We start from the raw sequence: 21,513 nt of genomic DNA, 5'->3' as shown, positions 1-21,513 counted from the left end.
AAAAAGCATATGCCTGTCACCTGCAGCTCTCCCTCCTGTTGCGGATAATACACCCTTCTCTGTCTCGCATCGTCTGCTGTGGGAATCTCGTGTTTTCACAGTACGCATTATGGAAGATGGGTAATGATGACTTAGTAGCTTTACCCATCATGTTGGAAAGTGCCTTCTGAATGACTTCTGCCAGTTTCTTCAGTAATGAGTTCAAAGGGATCATGGGCTGGCTCCTTCAGTCTCCCTTGATCTGAGTGGGGGACATGGGGGGGGAGAGTGCCATGCTTATCTCATCTCCCAAATGGGATGGATTTCTCAGCAGCTTAAGAAATTGAGTGCCACTGTGACATGTCAGATAGGCCGTTTCTACACAGGCCACTTCCTTGGGAAGTGGCATGCTGATACAGGGAGCGAAAGATGCTAATGAGGCGCAGATGCAAATTCCCCGCACCTCATTAGCATAATGTCACATGATTTGGAGTCCAGAAACTGTTCTTCCACACTCCAAATCACGTGACATTATGCTAATGAGGTGTGAGGAATTGGCACCTGTGCCTCATTAGCATCTTCTGCTCGCTGTATTAGCATGCTGCCTGTGTAGAAACGGCCATAGTGGTGAGATGCTACGTTTCTCAGCTGGAGCATGGAAAACACAAGAGGCTTCTTCTAGCAGCAGCAGCAGCTGCTCTAGATGTAAACTTGTTTTAATGTTTCTCCAAATTTCACCGCAAGGGACTGAAATTTCCCACGACCTGGTTTGTGCCTAGGTGCCCACGGCGTTGGAATGTCAAATAACTCCGCTACAGCTGAGAATGAATAGCGACAAATAGATGATATTCCCTACTTATAAAATTACCATGCCACTCATTTGAGTGGTTCTCCTCCCAAAATGGGTAGCAATACAAAGATGACATTTCCTAGAAAAACAGCTTTCATTTAGGAGAACAGCCCACGAGCACCGGCTCTTCTCCTAAGTGGATGGTCTGGTGAAGATCAGCTTGAATTTGGCAACAAAGGTTGAGGGTATGTACCACTTAAATAAGGGTAAAAATCCCTCCAAGTCTGTCTGCCCTAGAGTTTTGTTGACAACCAGGATTTTTACCAACAAAACTTGTGAAATGAGGAAGATCGCCTTTGACAGTTTCTGTCGACATGCTGTGTAGCTGCTCCAGGGCGCCCCTGTTGAGAGGCCTTCCAGTTCACTGCGGCAGCCCTCTTTGCTGAGCTTCTGGTTGACTGCTCCGTTGAGAGCAGCCAGGAAGTCTGGCTACTCTGTCGACAGAGCAGATGGCTCTTTCTATTCGCATTTGTGTGTGGCCATGATCTGTCAACAGAAGACCGGTAACTTCAGTCAACAGATTGCTGCAGTGTCGAGGTAGCCCAAGTGTGTTTAAGTGGTATAGGAGCATGTGGCGGGTGAGTCCCTGAAACACACCTCACCGGGAACCAGGAGTTGGCTGCCGAGGTGGAAGGGAAGAAATAAGCTCCCAAGAGAATTGGTTTAGAACCATGGTTTCATGTCTCCACTGTAGACCAGCTGGCTGTGTGTCTAATGATGCTTCCTGGCACATGGATTTGTAGTGCCCGCTGCTGGCCACCTTGAAGGCCTGGGCCTTTAATGAGAAGCTGGGGCTGATCGCACTCATGTTCTTCATCTAATAAAGAGTTTTTGTGTTTTTTGTGGATGGCCTTTAAGACAGCTCAACCCAACAGGCCAAGGGTGTCAAAAGTACAGGGAAGCATTCTGGCCTTTATAATCTTAGATGTCAACTTTCTAAGGGGCCAGGAATGCTCAGCTTCTGGCTCTGCCCTAGATCCTTTTCTGCCCCCTACCCAAGTGCTCCATACCCTTGCTCCTGAATGCCATGGAGCACCTGCTCATGGGAGACGCTGAGGGGAGAGGCCAGTGCTGATCAGTGTGGCAAGCTAGTAGGTGGGAGGTGCTGGGGGAGAGGAAAAGCCACTGGCAGGAGCCTGCTATGGGTGGATGCTCAGCATCTCTGCTTTTTCCCAAGCCCCCAATGGAGTCAGCACCTATGCTCATCATCACTGATAGAGGGAACCTTGGTCTCCGCCTAAGTTTTTCCCATCCATGGCCAGAATAAATGTTATGTGCACTGGATTTGCTCACCTTGCTTATCTTTTTCTGATTTGTCCTCCTTGCTCACTGTTTTTGGTTCTCTGTGCCTTAAATATTGAGTCTGTTCTGGTCTGGCTATGGTCTGAAGAAGTGGGTCTGTCCCATGAAAGCTCACCCAATAAACTATTTTGCTCATCTTTAAAGTGTTACTTGACTGCTTTTTGTTTTGATAGTGTATAGACTAGCACGGCTTCCTCTTTCTTATGTGTACTGAAGCTCATGGGAATGTGCACCACCCTTAGAAACATCCTGTGGGCACTGTCCCAGCTCTGCTAATCAGCTGGGGTGCACCTGGACGGCTCCTGGGCAGATGCTCACGTGCTCAGCTCAGAAGGAACAGTGGTGGAGGCTAGGTAGCCTGTGCTGAAAGTTGCCCAGCTGTGCCAGTTGAAGGACAAGACTTACCAGGTATAGCTAGTTCCAGGAGCACCTGGCAGTGCAGGGGCTGCACAAGTCCTGTTTGCCCAGTTAGCCATGCCCTGTTTTACACGCAGGCAATGCCAGGCCTGGAGGGAGAATAAAAGGAGGGATTCTGGCTCAGTTCAGGGCTCACCAGCAAAGAGGCAAGAGTTGTTTCTGCCATCCACAGAACCTGACCTTGGGTTGGCTGTAAGTAGGGGAGGGAAAGCTTGGGGTTGTGAGTTCAGTCCTTGAGGAGGCCATTTAGGGGCCTGGTGCAAATAGATTTAAAAGAAGTAAGACCAATCAGGGATAGCACTTGGTCCTGCCAATAGGGCAGGGGCCTGGACTTGATGACCTCCCAAGGTCCCTTTCAGTTCTATGAGACATGTATCTTTATATTTAAGCACCAAACCTGCCCCAAGGCAGCAAGGGGTAGAACCAGAAGGAAAACCCCACTGAGGAGGGGGAAAGGGGAGTCAAGTGGCTGGAAGTCCCATGCCCCAGGCTCTCAGTTAACACTGGGAACTAACCACTAGTTTTTTTTAGCAAAATGTCATGTGACACCAAGTCAAATGCCTTACAGGAGTCTATGCATATTACATCCACCTTACTACTTTTAACAGTAAATTTGTAATCTTGTTTAAAAAATCAAGTTTGTTTGACAGGATCTTCTTACATTAAGTCCATGTTAATTTTCATGAATTATACTACACTCCTTTAACTATTTAAGTCATAAACAACCACTGTATTGTCTTGCCTGGGCTTGATACCAGGCTGATCGGCCTATAATTACCTGAGTCATTGCATTTTCCAATTAATTTTTTTAAAGTAATACACTAGTTTTCTTCCAGTCTTCTGGAACTTTTCTAGTGTTCCAGGACTTAATTGAAATCAATATTAACTGTCCAGTGAGCTCCTCAGCCAACTCTTTTAAAACTCTTGGATGCAAATTATATGGAGCTGCTGATTTAAAAACACGTGACTTTGGTAGTTGCTCTTTTAACAATCTCCAGAGATCCAGAGGAAGTTGAAACAAGTGTTATCACCTTATGATCATCCTAGTATCTATTCAGTCTCCAAATATGGAACAAAAAAGATTTATTCTACATTTCTGTTGCTCCTGTTCTCTGTCTGTGATACACAATAGTTCAGTGCCCAGAGGCCTGTAACAGTTTGTCCCAATTGTGAGTGCTGGATGGTAGTATTGGCAAGTAAATCAGCCTAGATGATCCTGGTGGGTTTTGGTTTTTGTTGTTTTTTTTCTGGCCTCAGATTCTAAGACTCTATGAAATAGATCAGAGGTTCTCCAATTGCGGCTAAGATTTCTGAGGTCCAGGAGCCAAAGCCAAAGTCCAAGCATCACTGCCCAGGGCACAGCACAACTTCTGCCATGATGGGTGAAAATCTAAGCCCAAGGGCCTCAGCCTTGCATAGCAGGGCCCAGGTTACAGGAACTTCTCCCCATCCCGCCCAGAGTGAGCTAACTCAGATGGGCTCAGGCTTCAGTCCCCCCATCCTCGGGCCATGGAGTAACTTTTGTGGGCAGATGGGGACCATGGTGCAATGAGGTTTGAAAGCTGTTGACACGGGTAGACATTTGACAATGGTTGAAGCATTCATGTCAGCAGCACAGCTCAGGTTGCCTACATGTTTCCAACAGACTATCTTGCTTTCCATAACTCAGATCACTCCAAAGCTTTCATCTGCCAGCCTGAAGTTTTCAAGCCCTGATCTGTATCCAGAGCATCAAACCCGGAATGAAGCTGGCTTCTGTGGAGAAAGCAAACAAAACCCCAACAAACATCACACATTATCCATTCTCTTTGGGGAACTTATTTTGGAGCTCTTCTGCGCTGAAGCGGGAGGGAGACAGCTGACGTGCAGATTCGGGCACAAGCTGGCTTTGATTTAGCGGACTCTAACAGATCTGAATAGCATAATTCATGCAGATACAGTCGTTCTTTCGAGCAGCGTGAGTGCTGCTTGGCAGCCCTTTCTTAGGGTCCTGAAGGGAGAGGACTGCTGCACTGTGTAGATAAATATTGTTGATTTAGGGTTTCAGCAAAAGACTGTGAGCCCTGCTTGCATTCAATGTGTGCTTTGGGAGCCGTGGTCAGTCCATGAAGGTGACAAGGGCTGCTCATGCCCTGACTCAGGCACCGAGACGTGGAGGCAGCTGGATCAATCAGTGACCTGGCATACAGGCGATGTGAGTTGTAATGATGGCTTTGCTGGGTAACCTTGGGCAGGTTATCACACAGCCCTGTGCCAAAGTTCCTCTAGTGTAAAATGAGGTTAATGATACAGTTCTTCTTTGTAAGGAGTTTTGAGATCCCTGGCTGCAGGGCAGATTAAGAACACGTGGAGCCCGGGGACAGCAATACAATATGTTGAAATATTAATATGTCATTATTTATGCTCTAAAATCTATTCATGATTATTATTACTCATTATGCATAATAAAATTATACTTAAATTACTTTTAAAATGAGAATGACATGACACATTTCTTTTGGTCCATGAGAGCGAATTGTTTAAATAAAATGGAGGCCTCTTGCACCCGGGGGCCTTAGACGTCAGGCCTTCCAGTATGGCTGCAGGAAAAGGCCTTATCCTTACATTGTGAGTAAGGACCAAATTCTAGTCACAATAGTGTGACTCCTGGTGTATCATTTACTGCAGGTGTTCACTCTTGGTGAGTGGACACAATGCATCATGGGAGTTACTGTCTGCGATGCATCATGGAAGATGTAGTCCAGCTAGGGAGCCAGGCACATGGAGGAGGATGCCAACATAAGGAAACTGAATAAAAACTCACAGGAAGTAATACAGCAATAAATTTTAATCAAAATATTTCAATATTGGGGATTTGATACCAGGCTGCCAGTCCTATAATCACTTGAGTCATCCCATTTCAAAATTATTTTTTTAAAAAAGTAATACACTAGTTTTCTTCCAGTCTTCTGGAACTTTCCTAGTGCTCCAGGACTTACTTGAAATCAATATTAACTGGCCAGTGAACTCCTCAGCCAGCTCTTTTAAAACTCTTGGATGCAAATTATATGAAGCTGCTGATTTAGCAAGTCTAACTTTGGTAGTTGCTCATTTAACACTCTCCAGATATTCAGAGGAAACTGAAACAAGTGTTGTCACCTTATGATGATCCTGGTATGTTTAGCATCCAAATATGAAACAAAAAGATTTATTCTACATTTCTGTTCCTCCTGTTATCTGCCTGTGATCCACAATAGTTCAGTGCCCAGGGGCCTGTAATGGTTTGGCCTAATTGTGAGTGCTGGATGGTATTATTGGCCAGTGGTATACAAAAGATCAGACTAAAATATATTCCACATGTGATGCTCCCTACTCCATCATGTCCACCAGAGCCCCTGCTGCAGTATGGAGCTACCCCCAGTGGCCCCTCTGTAGCACGGGAGGGAGCCAGAGCCCCTCCGGACCACAGGCACTGAGATGTTTAGGCTCAACAGCAAATTAATGTTGGTGTTGTTGATATTTTTATTAAAAATAAGTGGTTTACAAAGAAATGAAACATTTGTGGTTTTGTATAAAGGCATTCATGGTCAAAGACAGCCTAACGAGCACATTGAATGACTCCTTTCTTCACCACTTCCCCCAAGACTAAATTTACATTTCCACTAACAAAACTGAATTAATTTGACCTCATTCTTGTGAAACCCTAATTATAACTGTAATATTACAGCATTATTCATAAGAATTATAGAGCAAGCTGACAGGTGTGTCACTGACAGATGTGTTACTGATTGGGTTTATTTATTCATTAATGAAGCCATTGTAAGTAGGACTATTAGTGACTTTAAAAAGTATCACTGGCACTCGGAGGGTATGTAGAGGTCAAAAGGTCAAATTTTGGCACTCTGCCTTGGAAAGGTTGCCGATTCCTGCTCTAGACAATATGACCTATGACAGATGATTAAGAGAATTTGTTTAGTTTGGAAAAGAGATGACTAAGAGGGGACATGACAGCAGCTTTCAAGTACCTAAAAGGGCGTTATGAGGAGGAGAGAGAAAAATTATTTTCTTTAGCCTCTGATATAACACGAGGTAATGGGCTTCTTTCAGGTAGGGAGGCTTAGGCTGGACATTGAGAAAAATTTCTTGTTGGGGTGGTTAAGCACTTGAACAATTTGCCTAGGGAGGCTGTAGCATCTCCATTGCTGGAGATATTTAAGAATAGGTTGGATAAACACCTAAAAGGGATGATGTAGATGGTGCTTGGTCCTGCCGTGAAGGCAGGGGGCTGGACTTGACCTCTTGAGGTCTCCTCCAGTTCTAGTGTTCTGTGGTTCTTCTGAGGGCCCTGGCTGATTCTTGACTGCAATTAGCACATGGTGACACTTTGTGGCCAAATCTTTTTTTTTGGTGTGCAGGGGGGCCCTGAAAAAATGCAGACTCAGGAATTTCCACCCACCAAAAAATTGGGTATTCATGTTGGTTTTGCCCAATTGTGTCAGCTGTGAGGGGGGACCCAAAACACCCCTAAATCCATTGTGAAAAATCAGACTGTTTCGCCCTTCGCTTGCTTAATGAAATCGATCAAAAGTCTTTAAACGGCTGAATTCAAAAGTCAGCCCTCTGCCTGTGGAGCACCTGTGTAGAGAGAACAGCAAAGGGGAGCTGGTGCAAGGCAGGGCAAAGGGCTGGGTGGGGGGTTCCCCCTCCAAAGGGGCCCCCAACAATGAAAGCAAGAAGCCCCCCAGGGCTGGGACCAGAGGGGCAGGATGAGGCGAGAACAGCACACCCTGGGATGAGGCCCTGGAGCGGGAGAGCGGTGCCAGCTCAGCAGCAGTGCTGGTGACAACTGACAGGGAGAGTCGGGGGGACGACAGCCTGATCCCACCCAAGCCAAGCTCCAAGCAGCAGAGATTTACCCTTGCCTCTGAAGCCAGCCTCATCCTGGGCTGGGCAGTTCCTACCACCCTCCAGGCCCACTCCTGCCCTTTGCCCCCGACCCTGGACCATGGCTTTCCACCTTACACACGTTGGCAGTGCCTCCCTGCAGGGCAGCAGCCAGCCCAATCCCCCACCCCCAACCCTCATCTGCCCCCCGCTTCCTCCACATCAAGGGCTGAGCTGGGCCATGGGAATGGACCTCCGCCACACAGCCGCCTCCCACCTCCTGCACATCAGGGGCTGAGCTGGGCCGTGGGAATGGACCCCTCCCTGCCTCACAGCTACCCCCAACCTCCTGCACATCAGGGGCTGAGCTGGGCTGTGGGAATGGACCCCTCCCTGCCCCACAGCTACCCCCCACCTCCTGCACATCAGGGGCTGAGCTGGGCTGTGGGAATGGACCCCTCCCTGCCCCACAGCTACCCCCCACCTCCTGCACATCAGGGGCTGAGCTGGGCTGTGGGAATGGACCCCTCCCTGCCCCACAGCTACCCCCCACCTCCTGCACATCAGGGGCTGAGCTGGGCTGTGGAAATGGACCCCCTCCCTGCCCCACAGCTACCTAACACCTCCTGCACATCAGGAGCTGAGATGGGCTGTGGGAATGGACCCCCTCCCTGCCCCACAGCTACCCCCAACCTCCTGCACATCAGGGGCTGAGCAGGGCTGTGGGAATGGACTCCTCCCTGCCCCACAGCTGCCCCCCACCTCCTACACATCGGTGGCTGACCTGGGCCTTGCGAATGGACCCCACCCCACAGCTGCCCCCCCACCTCCTGCACATCGGGGGCTGAGCTGGGCTGTGGAATGGACCCCGCCCCACAGCTGCCCCCCACCTCCTGCACATCGGGGGGCTGAGCTAGGCCGTGGAATGGACACCCCACCACCGCCCCCCGTCGGGCGCTCCTCCTTCGGCATCTCGGTCCCCGGGAGCTCCGCCTCCGCGGCGGCCAATAGGAGCGCCCGGCTCCATCCCAGAGCGGCCGGCTCGGCTGGTTCGGGCTCCGCCGGGCGTGCGGCGGGAGGCGCCGGATGCGGCTTCGGCTCCGGCAGCCGCGGACCCCGCAGGGCTGGGAGCGCGCAGCCGGGGGAGCCCATGCCGGGGGAGGGGACCGTGCGGCTGGGGAGACGCGCCGCGATGTACACGGCGGAGACGCTCCCCAAGGGGAAGAACCGAGTGATGGGGGTGAGTGGGGCTGGGAAGGGGGCGGGCAGGGGGTGCCCGGGGGGGGCTGGGAGGAGGCCAGGCCTCCTGCTGGGGGGGGGAGGTGGAACACCCCCCCAGCTGCTCTGTGCGGGGTGTCACCTTCGAGGGGTCTAGGCCCGGGCCCCCAGAAATCCCTCAGCCCTGCCCCCCCCAGGTTACGCCCCCCCCCAGAAGCATGTGCGACCCCAGCTCATAGGGTTCATAGGGACCATGCCCCTGTACGGGCCTTGGTTCTCTAGGGGACTGATCTCCCCGACCCTGTTCTGGTCACCCCACGCCCCCGGGCCTGATTCTGGTGGTGGCGCATGCAGGGGATTGGTTGGCACGGCAGGGTGGGTCAGACCTGGGCTGACACCTGTTCCTGCTGAGTTGCGCGTGCACGTGCACACACACACACACACACACACACACACACACCCACCCTTGGTAGCAGGCCGGGCTGCAGGTGTCACAGGCAGCACAGGTCTTGTCAGGGTCAGGAGAGGCCAGACCCAGCCACAGCATGGGGTGGGTTCCAGGAACTGCCCACCTCAGGGCACTCTGCCCCCCCTTGGCTCCTTCACTCTGCTGGGGAGGGCAGAGACTGGCAGCCCCATAGAGGCCCTACTTCTCACTGCCAGGAGCCTGACAGAGCCAGGCCCAGGGAGGCAAAGCACAGGAGACATGTACAGGCCTGTTCTTTTGCTGGTAGAGGCTGAGGTTTCTGTAGAGCTCACAGCCTTTTGCAGGGTTCCCTTCTGGCTGGGTGAGAAGCAGCACCCAAAGGGAAGAGAGCCAGCCATGCATGGAGGGAAAAATATGTAGGGGAGGGAACACAGGGATGGACAGGAAACACCCCCCCAACCGCACCCCACATACAATCCCAGAACATCACAGAAGGTGAAGGAATCCAGCCCCTGCACTTTCCTGCCTTGAGGGCCTTTCACGATGCGCTTTCCAGAGCCCACTGAGAACGTCAGAACTCATCACACAGCAGTGCCAGCCTTCTCCCTTCACTTGTTCTCCCCTGGCTCTGGCTGAGAGCCCAGCGCTCAGTGTATCTAGGCACTGACCTCTCCTGAGCACCAAGCCCAGCTTGGCTGGGTGGAAGACCTACAGCAGGTCACTACTGCTCTGCCTCAGTTTCCCCATCTCTCAAAGAGGGAGCTTTTGGAAGGGTTAGCGGATCTTTGTGTCCCTAACCCCTGCTTGAGTCAACACTGGGTTTTGAACTCTTCCAGTTAAAAAGCACAAGCTACTCAGATGGACACTGCCCCCATGTTTCCAATGGCTCAGTGAGTGCAACTACTGTATGATGCAGGTGTACAGTGCTTTTGAACCAGAGCTGCTGCTGGGCACCCCTCTGGAAGGTCAGCGGCATGCTGGCTGGGGCGAACGTAACCCATGTTCTTGCTGTGATCATTCCCCAGACCATCCAGATCATGATGGGCTTCATGCACATTGGCTTCGGGATTGTCCTGACCACCATCACCAATGTTTACACCTCGGTCTTTGTGATTGGCGAGATCCCCTTCCTAGGAGGAGTGTCTGTGAGTAGCATAAGTGGAACTGAATGAAATCCCGGCTGGGCTGCCATCCCATGGCCATTCCATGTTCTCCCCTCTCTACCTACCAAGGACTGGGATTGTGTGACTGTCCCATGTCTGAGCTGGGAGGGATTGGCTCTCACTTGCAATGTCTTTTAGGGGCATGTACAAAGGATTGGGATGCTGACCAATTAGATACATTCTTAGGGCAGTATCTTCTGGGGACCCTAGTCCCAGACCAGAACCCCAGGGTGCTAAGTGCTGTGCAGACACCGATAAAAAAATGGCCCATGTTCTAGGCCCAGAGCCTCATGGGGATATAACAAGAAGTCAGATGCATGACAGCAGGTCTTTGCCCACGAAAGCTTATGCTGCAAAATGTCTGTTAGTCTATAAGGTGCCACAGGACTTCTTGTTGTTTTTGAAGATACAGACTAATTTGGTTACCTCTCTGATGCTTGTCATCCTGGGGTATGGGGACTCAATTCACTGACTTCAATAGGAGTCAGGCAGCTACGTACCTTTCAGGACCCAGGCTTTAGTGGCCTACATTCCTTCCTGCCAGAGAGCAGACTCCTGATTGCAGGAATCCAGAGAGGTAACTGCTTTCTGGCAGGAGCTGACTCTGTTTCTGAGCTCTCCTCCTCATGTTTGCCCTAGCAGGGAGAAGGGTTCTGTGCTCCTGCCTCCTTTCCATCAGAGACCGATCCCTCAGGGAGAATGGAATTTACCCGAAAGCTTGAGGAGACCCACAGCTTCTTCGGAGATATCCAGCAAGAGAGTTCCAGCAGAGCCAGTGACATATTCATACCCCTATACAAGGCACTAGGAAGCCCTTATCTGGAAAAAAAAATGTGCAGTTCTGGTCTCCTGTGTTTAAGGAGGATGAATACAAACTGGAACAGGGGCAGAGAAGGACTACTAGGAAAATCTGAGGAATGGAAAACCTCCCTTAAGAGAGGACACTCAAGGAACTTGGCCTGTTTAGCCTCCCCAAACGGAAGCTGTGATTGCTCTCTCTAAATCCATCAGAGGGATAAATAGCAAGAGAAGTTAAATTAACTAAAGTGGATGCAAGCTATAAACTGGCCACTAACACATTTAGGCTTGAGATGAGATGAAGATTTCTGGCCATCAGAATGAAGCTCTGGAACAGCCTTGCCAGGGGAGCTGTTGAGGGTAACAAAAGGAACTCGTGTCAAGACCGAGTGTAGTAAGTTTATGGAGGAGATGAATTCAGGAGACTATCTATGATAGCACGTAGCCAATCTGTGACAGCTAGCAGCAAATATCTCCAGTAGCTGGTGATGAGACACTAGGTGGGGAGATGTCTGAGTTACAACAGAAAATGCTCTCCCAGGTGCCTTGCTGGTGGGTCTTGCCCACAGGCTCAGGATGTAACTGAGGGCCGTATTTGGGGTTGGAAAGGAATTTTCTCTGCGGTCAGATTGGCAGAAACTCTGGCTGGGGGCAGAGGTCTTCACCTTCCTCAACTGAATGGGCTTTGTGTAAATGAGTGCTCTGTAACCTGACTTGAGGGTGTCACTCACTCAGCCCAAGATTGTTAGTCTATTGCAGAAGCAGATGGGTGAGGTTCTGCGGCCTGTGATGTGAAGGGGGTCAGACTAGCACAGCGGTGGGCAACCTAGACTAGTGAGTGGGCTGCAAGATTGTTTTAAGCAAGACAGTCACCGGGGATAGGGCAGTTTTGCTAACTGTGCTTGAGTACCTAGAATTTGCAGTAAGTACCATTTGAACTAGAGCAGCTCTATGATTGGTGGCAGAAGGAACACATGGGCTCTCACAGTCCGCATTGTGTGCAACCAGCATGCACCTCACTTCATGTGTACGTGTGGGTCAATTTAGTAGTACCTGTAAGGGTGGGGCGGGAAACTGTGAGGGAAGCTGGCAACCCTGTGCATGGGCAACAGTCAACAAAATGTCTCATGGGCCACTCATGGAACCCTGCTGGGCTGCAGGTTGGCCACCACTGGTCTAGATGGTCATGATGGTCCCTTCTGACCTGATGGTGTATGAGGCCATGAAACAGTTGTGGCATATTGTTATACTGTTCCACCACTAGGTAGTGCTACGGGTGTGATGCACCTTCGGCTCACAGCCACTGCTCCTGACAGTTCAGTCAAGGATCTTTGGGTGTACATCTCAGTTGTGTGGAATGAAGCACTGTAGCCAGGCCATGTCTGGTACAGGCCTGATGAGAGAGCAGCAGCCCTGCAACAAGCCATGTACAAGGTATACTTGACAATGATCATTTCCCCTTCCCCACGCAGTTCATCATTTCCGGCTGTCTCTCTATCGGAGCCGAGAAGAGCCCGACCGAATGTGCGGTGAGTCCTAGCTCTGCTTTCCCTTCAGAGGCTTTGTTTTAATGCTACTGGATCCAGGGTGAATGCAGAATGCCAGATACCATCTGAACTCAAAGACTGAACCCTCCCTTCCTTTAGCAGTGTGGTTTCTGGTGGGTGAGAGGTAATATGCCATGGCAGGGGTGGGGTTCACATAAAGAATTTGATGATATTTGGGGGCACATGGTGGGATTTTGCTCTCCATTAACATTCAGGGACTGGAGTGGGAGGTTATGTTGCAGTCCAGCAGGTAGGTTTATCCAACAATCCAAAAAGCCCTCCAGGTCCTGAGATGTTTGTCTGAACAAGGAAAACTATCATCTGACATGTCTGAGAGAGGAATACAACAGGCAGATGGATGCAGAAGGGCCAAGGAGTTCTTGGTAGGCCCGTAACCTTTGTCCACTAATGTCAGTTCTCTCTTGCAGAGCTGCAGCCATGTTATAGGGAGTAGTAACCAAATTATGGACCAACCTCAAGAAATTGGCTGCACACACAAAGTTCACGTTCCTCCAAATTAGAGGAACATGGGAACTGCCACACTGGATCGGGCACATCTAGCCCAGAACCCTGCCTCTGACAGTGTCCAGTATCAGATGTTTCATAGGAAGGTGCAAGAAACCCATGACTTGCCCCTGTTGGAAGTTCCTCCCTGCCCACAGATAGCTGATGAATGGGTTTGTTCTCTGTAGGAAGAGAGTTTCTACCCAGTCTAAATTACATTTAATGCTGTCTAATGTGGCTGTCAATGTTGTCATTCTCCATAGAAATGTCTAATCTTACTAAGCTCTTTGGCCTGCAAGATTTCAGGCTGGGGGGATCATCTCATATGATTTCTGGAGCTTCTCAGGTCAACCCTCAGGAAAGCTTCAATTTCCAGTATGTGGAAGTTCACCACTTCGGTTCAGACAAAGCAAGGAGGCATGGAGACATGGCTTCAGATTAGAGTTAGTTACAAGATTCCAGCTGATTATTCGTTCTGTCCGCACCTAGCAATACTCCTTCTTTTTCTGCGTGTATCTTCCAGGTGAAGGGAAGCCAGACCATGAATGTCATCAGTGCTATCTTTGCATTGCTCGGGATAGTGGCTTTTATAATAGACCTGAATATAAATGGACTGTACCACTCTAACTTTGACTACTACAACTACCTAATAATGGTAAGTGGCTGTGCAGACCCTGCTGGTAGCTTTCCATTCACAGTTCACTGGTGGGGAGAGAGCAGATTGGGAAGATCTGGTGCTGCTCTGAGGGAAATAGGGTGAGGAGGATCTAGCCTTCTGGGTAGTTATGATGACAAGCGGCTTAGACACCAAGGCAAAGCGGATGACACAAGTTACATTGGCACAGGTTGGCACTTTGCAGAGAAAAGAATCCCTTTTTAGACAAAATATGCTGCTTTAGTGAAAATCAAAATGTATAAAAATAGCAGTGACTGTGTTTTGTTTAGGGAAAGAAAACTAGGAGAAAGCAGTTTTGCAAGTGTTGAAATGTCCCATCTCAGCATGTGCAGAACAGGACATTTTGAGATGACTATATCAAAACAAATGTCTCTTTTTTTTTAGCATTTTTTGAAGAATAAAAGTGTAGCAAGGTCAAAATTGGAATGAAAGTGGTTGGGTGAGTCTGGATACTAAACAACACTCCCTAAATCTTCACACAGCGCCAGCAAAGCTCCCAAGGCTTAACCCTGGGATAGATTCCCTAGGAGATGGGAGAGGGCTTCCTCTTTGTGAGCTCTGAAGTCTAAGTCAAGAATATAAAGGGAAAGGGCCCAGGTCCTTAAAGATGCTGAATACTGTGGCTTGAGGATTGGAGGGCAACAAGATGGATGAGGTAAAGTCTTCTGTTGGACCAGTGTCTGGTGGTCTGAAAGAGAATGCTATTTAGTTCAAATGTGTGTCTCTTTTACCAACAGAAGTTGATCCAGTACAAGATTTTGCCTCACCCATTGCGTACAGAGGTGCTCACAGCTATAACCCTTCAAATGTGGTTCTATTAATGGCAGGTGACCCCCCACGCTTCTTTTCTTCTTCTCCTCCTCCCTTCCCCCTTCTCCCACGTGTCCTGCCCCCACAACCCTCACTCTATAAATCCTGGATTCTTATTATCTGCTCCACATCTGATGAAGTGGGTCTTACCCACAAAAACTCATTACCTAATGCATAAAATTGTTGGTCTTTAAGGTGCTACAGGACGGCTTGTTTTATGGGAAGCTGCAGATTAACATGGCTACCCAGCTGTGGCCTTCAAATGTGGATCGAGGATGACAGATCCTCAGCTGGTGTAAACTGGTGTTGTTCCACTGAAGTCAATTCAAACCTGGTTACACCAATGAAGAATCTGGCCCTTGGAGGAGCAGCATCCTGGCAGATAGAAAAGCCTGAGCTGATGCGAGGTGCCCCACTGGAATGGACTGTTTGGTGCATCCCATTTGTTGAGGATATGAAATGGAACTGGATTTTTGTGGGGGCAGCCTGAGGCAGGAGAGGGAGGGAGCTGTGTGTGGTATACAGCAGCCTCAGCCCTGGTAGGAGGCCCATGATGCTAATGGCTGTGCTGTTGTGGTTTTCTGTTCTTGAGCAGGCTGGGAATGGCATCTCCATTGTGCTGCTGATCTTCACCATCCTGGAGTTCTGCATTGCCGTCGCCACTGCACTCTTCTGGTGCCGGGCAACCCGCGTTGGCTCCAACGAGGTGAGCGCTTTGATCCCACGTGGAGAGTTTTGCTTCAGTTTAACCCTGCTCCTGTTTAGCGGCACATCTCTTGGGGAGGCGCTAGTGGTGTGTTGGGCAAGGTGATTCAGATGACACAAGGATGGTGGCAGTGGGTATGGTGGTAGAACAGAACCTGGTGATGCAGGGGAATGGGACATGGTCCAGTGGAGGGATGCCCTCTGACCTCGGAAAGAGTGTGCAGATGATGATGGTGATCTGTTCAACATATTTATCAATGACCTGGATGAGGGGTTGGATTGCACCCTCAGCAAGTTTGCGGATGACACTAAGCTAGGGGGAGAGGTAGATACGCTGGAGGGTAGGTACAGGGTCCAGAGTGACTTAGACAAGTTGGAAGACTGGGCCACAAGAAATCTGATGAGGTTCAGTAAGGACAGGTGCAGAGTCCTGCACTTGGGCCAGAAGAATCACAAGCATTGTTACAGGCTGGGGTCTGACTGGCTCAGTAGTAGTTCTGCAGAAAAGAACCTGGGGGTTGTAGTGGACGAGAAGCTGGACATGAGTCAACAGTGTGCCATTGTAGCAAAGAAGGCTAATGGCATATTAGGTTGCATCAAGAGGAGCATTGCCAGTAGATCCAGAGAAGTGACTATTCCTCTTTATTCGGCTTTGGTGTGGCCACATCTGGAGTACTATGTCCAGTTCTGGGCCCCCAGTTATAGGAAGGATGTGGATACACTGAAGGGGTTCCAGCGGAGGGCGAACAAAATAATTAGGGGGCTGGAGCATATGACCTATAAAGAAAGGTTGAGGAAATTGGGACTGTTTAGTCTGCAAAAGAGAAGACTGAGAGGGGTCTTGATAACAGCCTTCAACTTACTGAAGGGAGGTTGTAAAGAGGCTGGAGAGAAGCTGTTCACAGTGGTCACGGATGACAGAACACGGAACAATGGTCTCAGGTTGCGGTTGGGAAGGTCCAGGTTGAACATTAGGAAAAACTTTTTCACTAGGAGGGTGGTGAAGCATTGGAATGGTCTGCCCAGGGAAGTAGTGGAGTCTCCATCCCTGGAGGTGTTTACGTCTCCCCTCAACAAAGCCCTGGCTGGGCTGATCTGATGGGTTTGGTCCTGCCTAGGGCAGGGGGGCTGGACTTGATGGCTTTTTTAGGGCTCTTCCAGCTCTATTTTTCTGTGATTCTATGATGAAGATGATGATGATGCCAACAAGGACTGATTTCCTTCTTTTCCAGGCCATGCTTATTGTGCCCAACACCATCCGGGCAGATCTCATAGTGCCCACTGCAGAACTGCCTCGTCCGCCAACTTACAATGACGTGGTCTATGATCCAAATGACCAGTCTGAGTAGGGGGCCCCAAGAAGGAACCCAAGGAGAAGTCGCCCTGAGAGCAGAAGCAGCCATTCCTCCTTCTCCGAGGAGCAAATTCTGGCCCCCTGCCTGCACGACAGATTTCCTTCTGTTACTGCCAAAGTCCTTCCCACCCCTGGTCTCTGTCTTGAGTTCAGAGGGCCTTGCTCACCCCATCTTCCAGACTGGGCTCAGCTCTGTGTGTTACCCATAGAGGAGACTTTTAAAGTACATTCCCAGGTTTCTACTACCTGGGACCAAGAGGTAACACGTCCCCCGTGCTCCCTGTAGGCTACATGGGGAATTGGTCAATGAATTTTCCAACCGGGCAGTGCATGAGGTGTATATGAGGGCCCCCTGAGCAGAGTGGTCTGGGAGCAGGCAGAGGCCAGAGCAAAACATAGGGCAGGAGGATCTCCAGAGAAACAGGTTATAATCACCCGTGTGCTCTCCCAGCCCCCCGATTCTATCCTGCATCAGCGCCGAACTAAGCGCAGGAAGAGGGAATGGCAGCTTGGGCTCCCAACCTGGCTCTAGTTGAAACAGCCTTTGGGGATGCTCTGATTTGCATCTGATGGCCCCTGGTCCTATGGTCCATGTGGCAGCAGGGAATGTCCAGCACACAGGACTGCACTGGCCTCAGTCCCTGGAAAGTCCCAATCCAGAGCTTTGCTGGGCTAGAGAAAGTGCCACTTTGGAGCAAAGTAGCCCCTGTACAATGGCTGCAGAGCAGCTCTGGCCCCTCTCTCTCCATCACTGGATTTTGCCCCAGCCAGACCCTCCAGGCGGGTGGGTGAAGGGCACAGACTTCGGCACCTCCGACTCACTGAAGTTAACCCAGCTGCAGGTCAGCGCTGAGTGGAATGCATCCTTAGCATCAGACAGTCTGGTGTGCTATGCAAAACAAGACCTAGTTCTTAAGTGGGGCGGGCAGCCAGTTAGCCAAACCCCACTAGGATGGGCCTCAACTCATATGACACATCACCCCTAGGGGTTGGCAACTGCTCTGCAGAGCAGGGCAGGTAGGGGAAGGGGCCTTGGCCATAACATGCCCCATCTCCTGGTTCCTCCACAGGCAGAAGGCTGGAGAGCCCTATCTAGACTGTGGGGCTGTGGCCTCACAGGCAAGTATGGCTGCCACAAGAAGGAAGCCATTGGTTTGTATCTATTCGCTCTATCCTCATGATGTAGCCAGTCCCCAAAGAGAAGGGTATGGTTTTTTCCCTCCCCTGTAATGTGACTGAGTTATTTTTCTTCTAAGTGCTTATTGACTGCTTTTGAGAAGAGTCTTATAGTCAAAAGTTGGGTGGGAGATGCTTGCTGGCATCTGTAGACCCAGTATCAGGTCCTTGAAGAGCAATCATGGGAAATGTCTTCCGGCTGTAAATAGCCTATCCAGAAATCAGGGATCCTTAGCGTGAGGTGACCTTTACAGCAGTCATCCTTTGGAGAAGACTACAGTGCAGTAAAAGACCCACAGCAGTGCTACGGCTGGCCTGGCTCAGCTAAGTAGGTCTTGTGGAGCTTGAGTGGAGGGCTATTAAACTGCAGCATAGATGTTCATGCTGGAGCCTAGGCTTTGAGTCCTCATAAAGGAGGAGAATCTCTGGGCCCTGTCTCCATCCCAGGCCTGAGCAGCAACGCTGCAATTTCGTAGCTCCACAGCCTGAGCCCAAGGCAGATGACCAAGGCTCTGAGACTCAGTGCTGTGGCTTTCTGTTGTAATGTAGACATACCTGAGTTCTAGTTGTACATTTGGTAATTGATCAGAATATTTAAGATATATTGAGACTCACCTAAATGTCCTGCATCTGGCTCAATCTTTTTATGTTTGGGAGTGTTTCTGATTATTTTACTTTTTAAATAAACCACCTGTTTAAAAATTAAAATCCTGGTATCTGGGTATTTTGTGCTTTCTCGGAGAGGAAGTACACCCTTGTAGCCAGTCGCTTAGAGATCAGAGCTGAGTGAAAAATTATTTTTTGTTTATTTGCAATTGTGAGAAGTGGAGAAAAAATATTGCTGGGAATCAAACCCAAAAGAAGAATGTTCAAAGTTTTCGGCAAATCATAAGAATAAAAACAATATATTTAAGTTTGAACAAAGGGTTTTTTTGACAAAACTGACACATTTCATTTAGGTTTTGACCATTTTAATTTTTTTTAAACAAAATAAAAAAAATTAAATGCAAAGTTACTTCAAGCCAAAATATGGAAAGGTTACACTTAGGAAAAACTCAAAACAATTTGATTTTTTTTTTCCAGGAATTTGGGGCAAGGTAGCAGAAATGAACAATTTGGCAAAATTGACACAACCTCATAAAATACTTTGGTGTTTTCAAATCTGCATTTGTCACTCAAAATAGTTTAGTGTGAAGAGTTTCACCCAACTCTAGCAGAGAGCCAAAGACTGAATGGCTCAAAGAAAGCCAACACCTTTCTCCCCTCTGGAATTTATCATTATTTCTAGTACCAAAGGTTTGGTGCTGGCATTGACTGGGCCAAGCAGGCAGTGGGCCCTCGTACAACCTGCCTTTTGGAGAAGCTACTCCCTAGGACTTTGTATTCTGAAGTACAGCTGTGTCAGCCTTTCCGGACTGTATTTCAGAGGCACCAGCCCCACAGCTTTGTCCATCTTGGGCACACAATCCAGAGGCCAATGGAGAAACGTCTCTGCAGTGGGCACTGGCAGTAAGTGTTGTAAGAGCAGCATGTTCACGGCGATGAAGGTGTTTGTGACAGGAAGCACCTGGCCTTTACAGCACTCTACAGGAGGCCCCAGGACCTAGTTCTCCCTGTCCCTGGAAGCAGTGGAGTGGGAGGAAAGAAGGCACTCCTGTAGGCCTGTCTGGAGCAGCCATCTTGGAAACTACAGCCAAGGACTAGTGACAGCCGGTCAGAGCCCAGCAGTCTGAGGTAAAAGATGCCACAGGCCCTTAGCAGGGCAGTCCCTGGCTGGGAGCAGAGGAGCGGGGCTGGAGCAGAAGGGGCCAGGACACCAGGGGTCCATGAATTTGTACAGGCTCTAAGGGTGAGTGGGGGGCAGAAGGGGCAGAGCGAGGGGAGTGGGGCTTTGAGGGGAGAGGGGCAATGTGAGGCTTGGGCCCCAGGAGGAGGGCTGGTAAGAGGGTGGGGGCTCAGGGAAGGAGTATGGGGAAGGGGCAGGGCCATGGTTTGGCACTAGTGGCTGCCCCACTTTGAGAGCTTCGATGGCTCCTTCACCTGTCCCCTGGCCCTGAGCTAAGCCTGACGACAAAGGGGCCAGGAGCCCGAGGGGATACAGGCGACCACCCATCCTGAAATGGGTGGGGCAGTCCCCAGTGCAGAGTTCACGCGCCAGTCCTGGACTGCCTGACCCCAGTGCAGCCTCTGTCCCTGCAGTGCCACTTCATGCCTCTCCAAGGCTCTTCCGGGTGGGGCGTGAGGTGGGCCTTAGCCCCCCCCGCCACCATCCATGAGGCCCTGCTCCTCCTGTCCCCTCCTCAGAGCCCAGCTCCCCTGGCCAGGCTGCTAGTCAGAGCTGACCAGGGAGCCCTGGACCCTTCACTTGCTCTGAGCAGCGCACACCAGGAGGGCAGGGGCATGGGCTGGGGGCTGGTCTCAGGTGTCCCAGATCTTGCCCCAGACCAGGTGAAAGGTCTAGGGCTTGTCACAGCAGCCTGAGCTCCCTAGGCAGCTCCCACAATGGCCCAGCACCAGCTTCTGTCCTGGCTGGAGCAGGGCCTGGGGCACATGAGTGGGGGTAAGGCCAGGAAGGGAGGTGGGGATCCTTCATGTGCCCCACTTTTGCCTTCTGAAGCGGTGTTCACTCTAGGGCCGGAGCGGCCACGGGCAGAATTGAACAGTGTGCGGCTGATGCTTATCAGGTGCCTGGGTTGGGACCCGGAGTAGCGGGCAGGTCTGGGTTCCCCAGGAAGTGGGGAACAAGCTGATCCCGTGCCCCAAGAAACCTGAGCACAGGGCTATATTTAAAGGGCCCAGAGCCAAGGCTGAAGACTGGGGGGATTCTGCCTCCTGACAAGGGGTTCATTTTGACTGGGTGACTGGCCTGAGGGCCAAGCCACTGAAATCTCCCCAGGTGAGGTTAGCAACCCCCAGGGACACCAGAAGCAGGGACAGGCCTGCAACCCTGCACCCCACCACAAAGAGCTATGCAATGGATGAGCATCCCCCTTACAGCAGTAAAAATGAGTCCAAGGCTTTATCAGGGGGCAGGCTGCTATATTTAGAAACTCAGGCGCAGCTTTTCAGCTGCTGGAAATGGCTGCGGCTCCTTTGGCTTCAAAGGAGCGAGGCTGATTCCCACCAGCTGAGGATCCGACCTTAGAGCTGCTCTGGCTCCTTATCAGAGGCGGAATCCTGGCTGCTCCGGACGCCTGAAAATATCCGTGGGGACGTCTGCTGACTCAGCCCCTAATGCATCAGCAAGTCAGTCGCAATCAGCAGAGCAGAGCAGCACAATAAACCCACAGCCCTCCGTGTGCGGGATCAGCCCGGCAACAGGTTGGCGTTCGAAAGCGAGTGGTTTGGTTACATAAGCAGCTAGATTTAGGGCAACATATGCACAGTGTGATAGTAAACAACCTTAATGTTGGCATGATTATGTCACTGACGTTATAAGCTGCTAGACAAACAGGCTCCAGCGTGGAGCCTTCAGGATGCAGGCACCTGGGATTACGCCTCACTGAGTAAGGAGCGGCATGGGCAAGTCTAGCCTTTTATATTAATAATAACCTATAAAACCAACAAGACATCCTGCAGCACCTTAGGGCATAATCTTTGGTGGGTAAAACCTACAAGCACTGAAGAAATTGGTATCATTAGCCTCATTTTACCGATGGGGAAACTGAGGCACAGCGAAGTAGGGGTGGTGTGCTAAGGCAGGCCCAGTGATAAGGGTGTGCAA

General features: G+C 50.3%; 1 protein-coding gene across 1 annotated transcript; it reads left to right on the top strand.

Moving 5' to 3' along the window:
* The first annotated feature begins 116 nt into the window (after window positions 1-116).
* LOC142015143 (membrane-spanning 4-domains subfamily A member 15-like) lies at window positions 117-16,608 on the top strand. The gene is given in 8 exon segments (XM_074998563.1): window positions 117-120; window positions 8,423-8,545; window positions 8,548-8,651; window positions 10,082-10,201; window positions 12,490-12,546; window positions 13,592-13,723; window positions 15,150-15,260; window positions 16,492-16,608. Coding segments are annotated over 8 exon segments (768 nt in total).
* Window positions 16,609-21,513: the final 4,905 nt, after the last annotated feature.

The sequence above is a fragment of the Carettochelys insculpta genome, chromosome 6 (assembly GCF_033958435.1).
Source record: "Carettochelys insculpta isolate YL-2023 chromosome 6, ASM3395843v1, whole genome shotgun sequence".
NCBI classification, from domain to species: domain Eukaryota; kingdom Metazoa; phylum Chordata; order Testudines; family Carettochelyidae; genus Carettochelys; species Carettochelys insculpta.
This window is presented reverse-complemented; position numbering and strand designations above follow the sequence as displayed.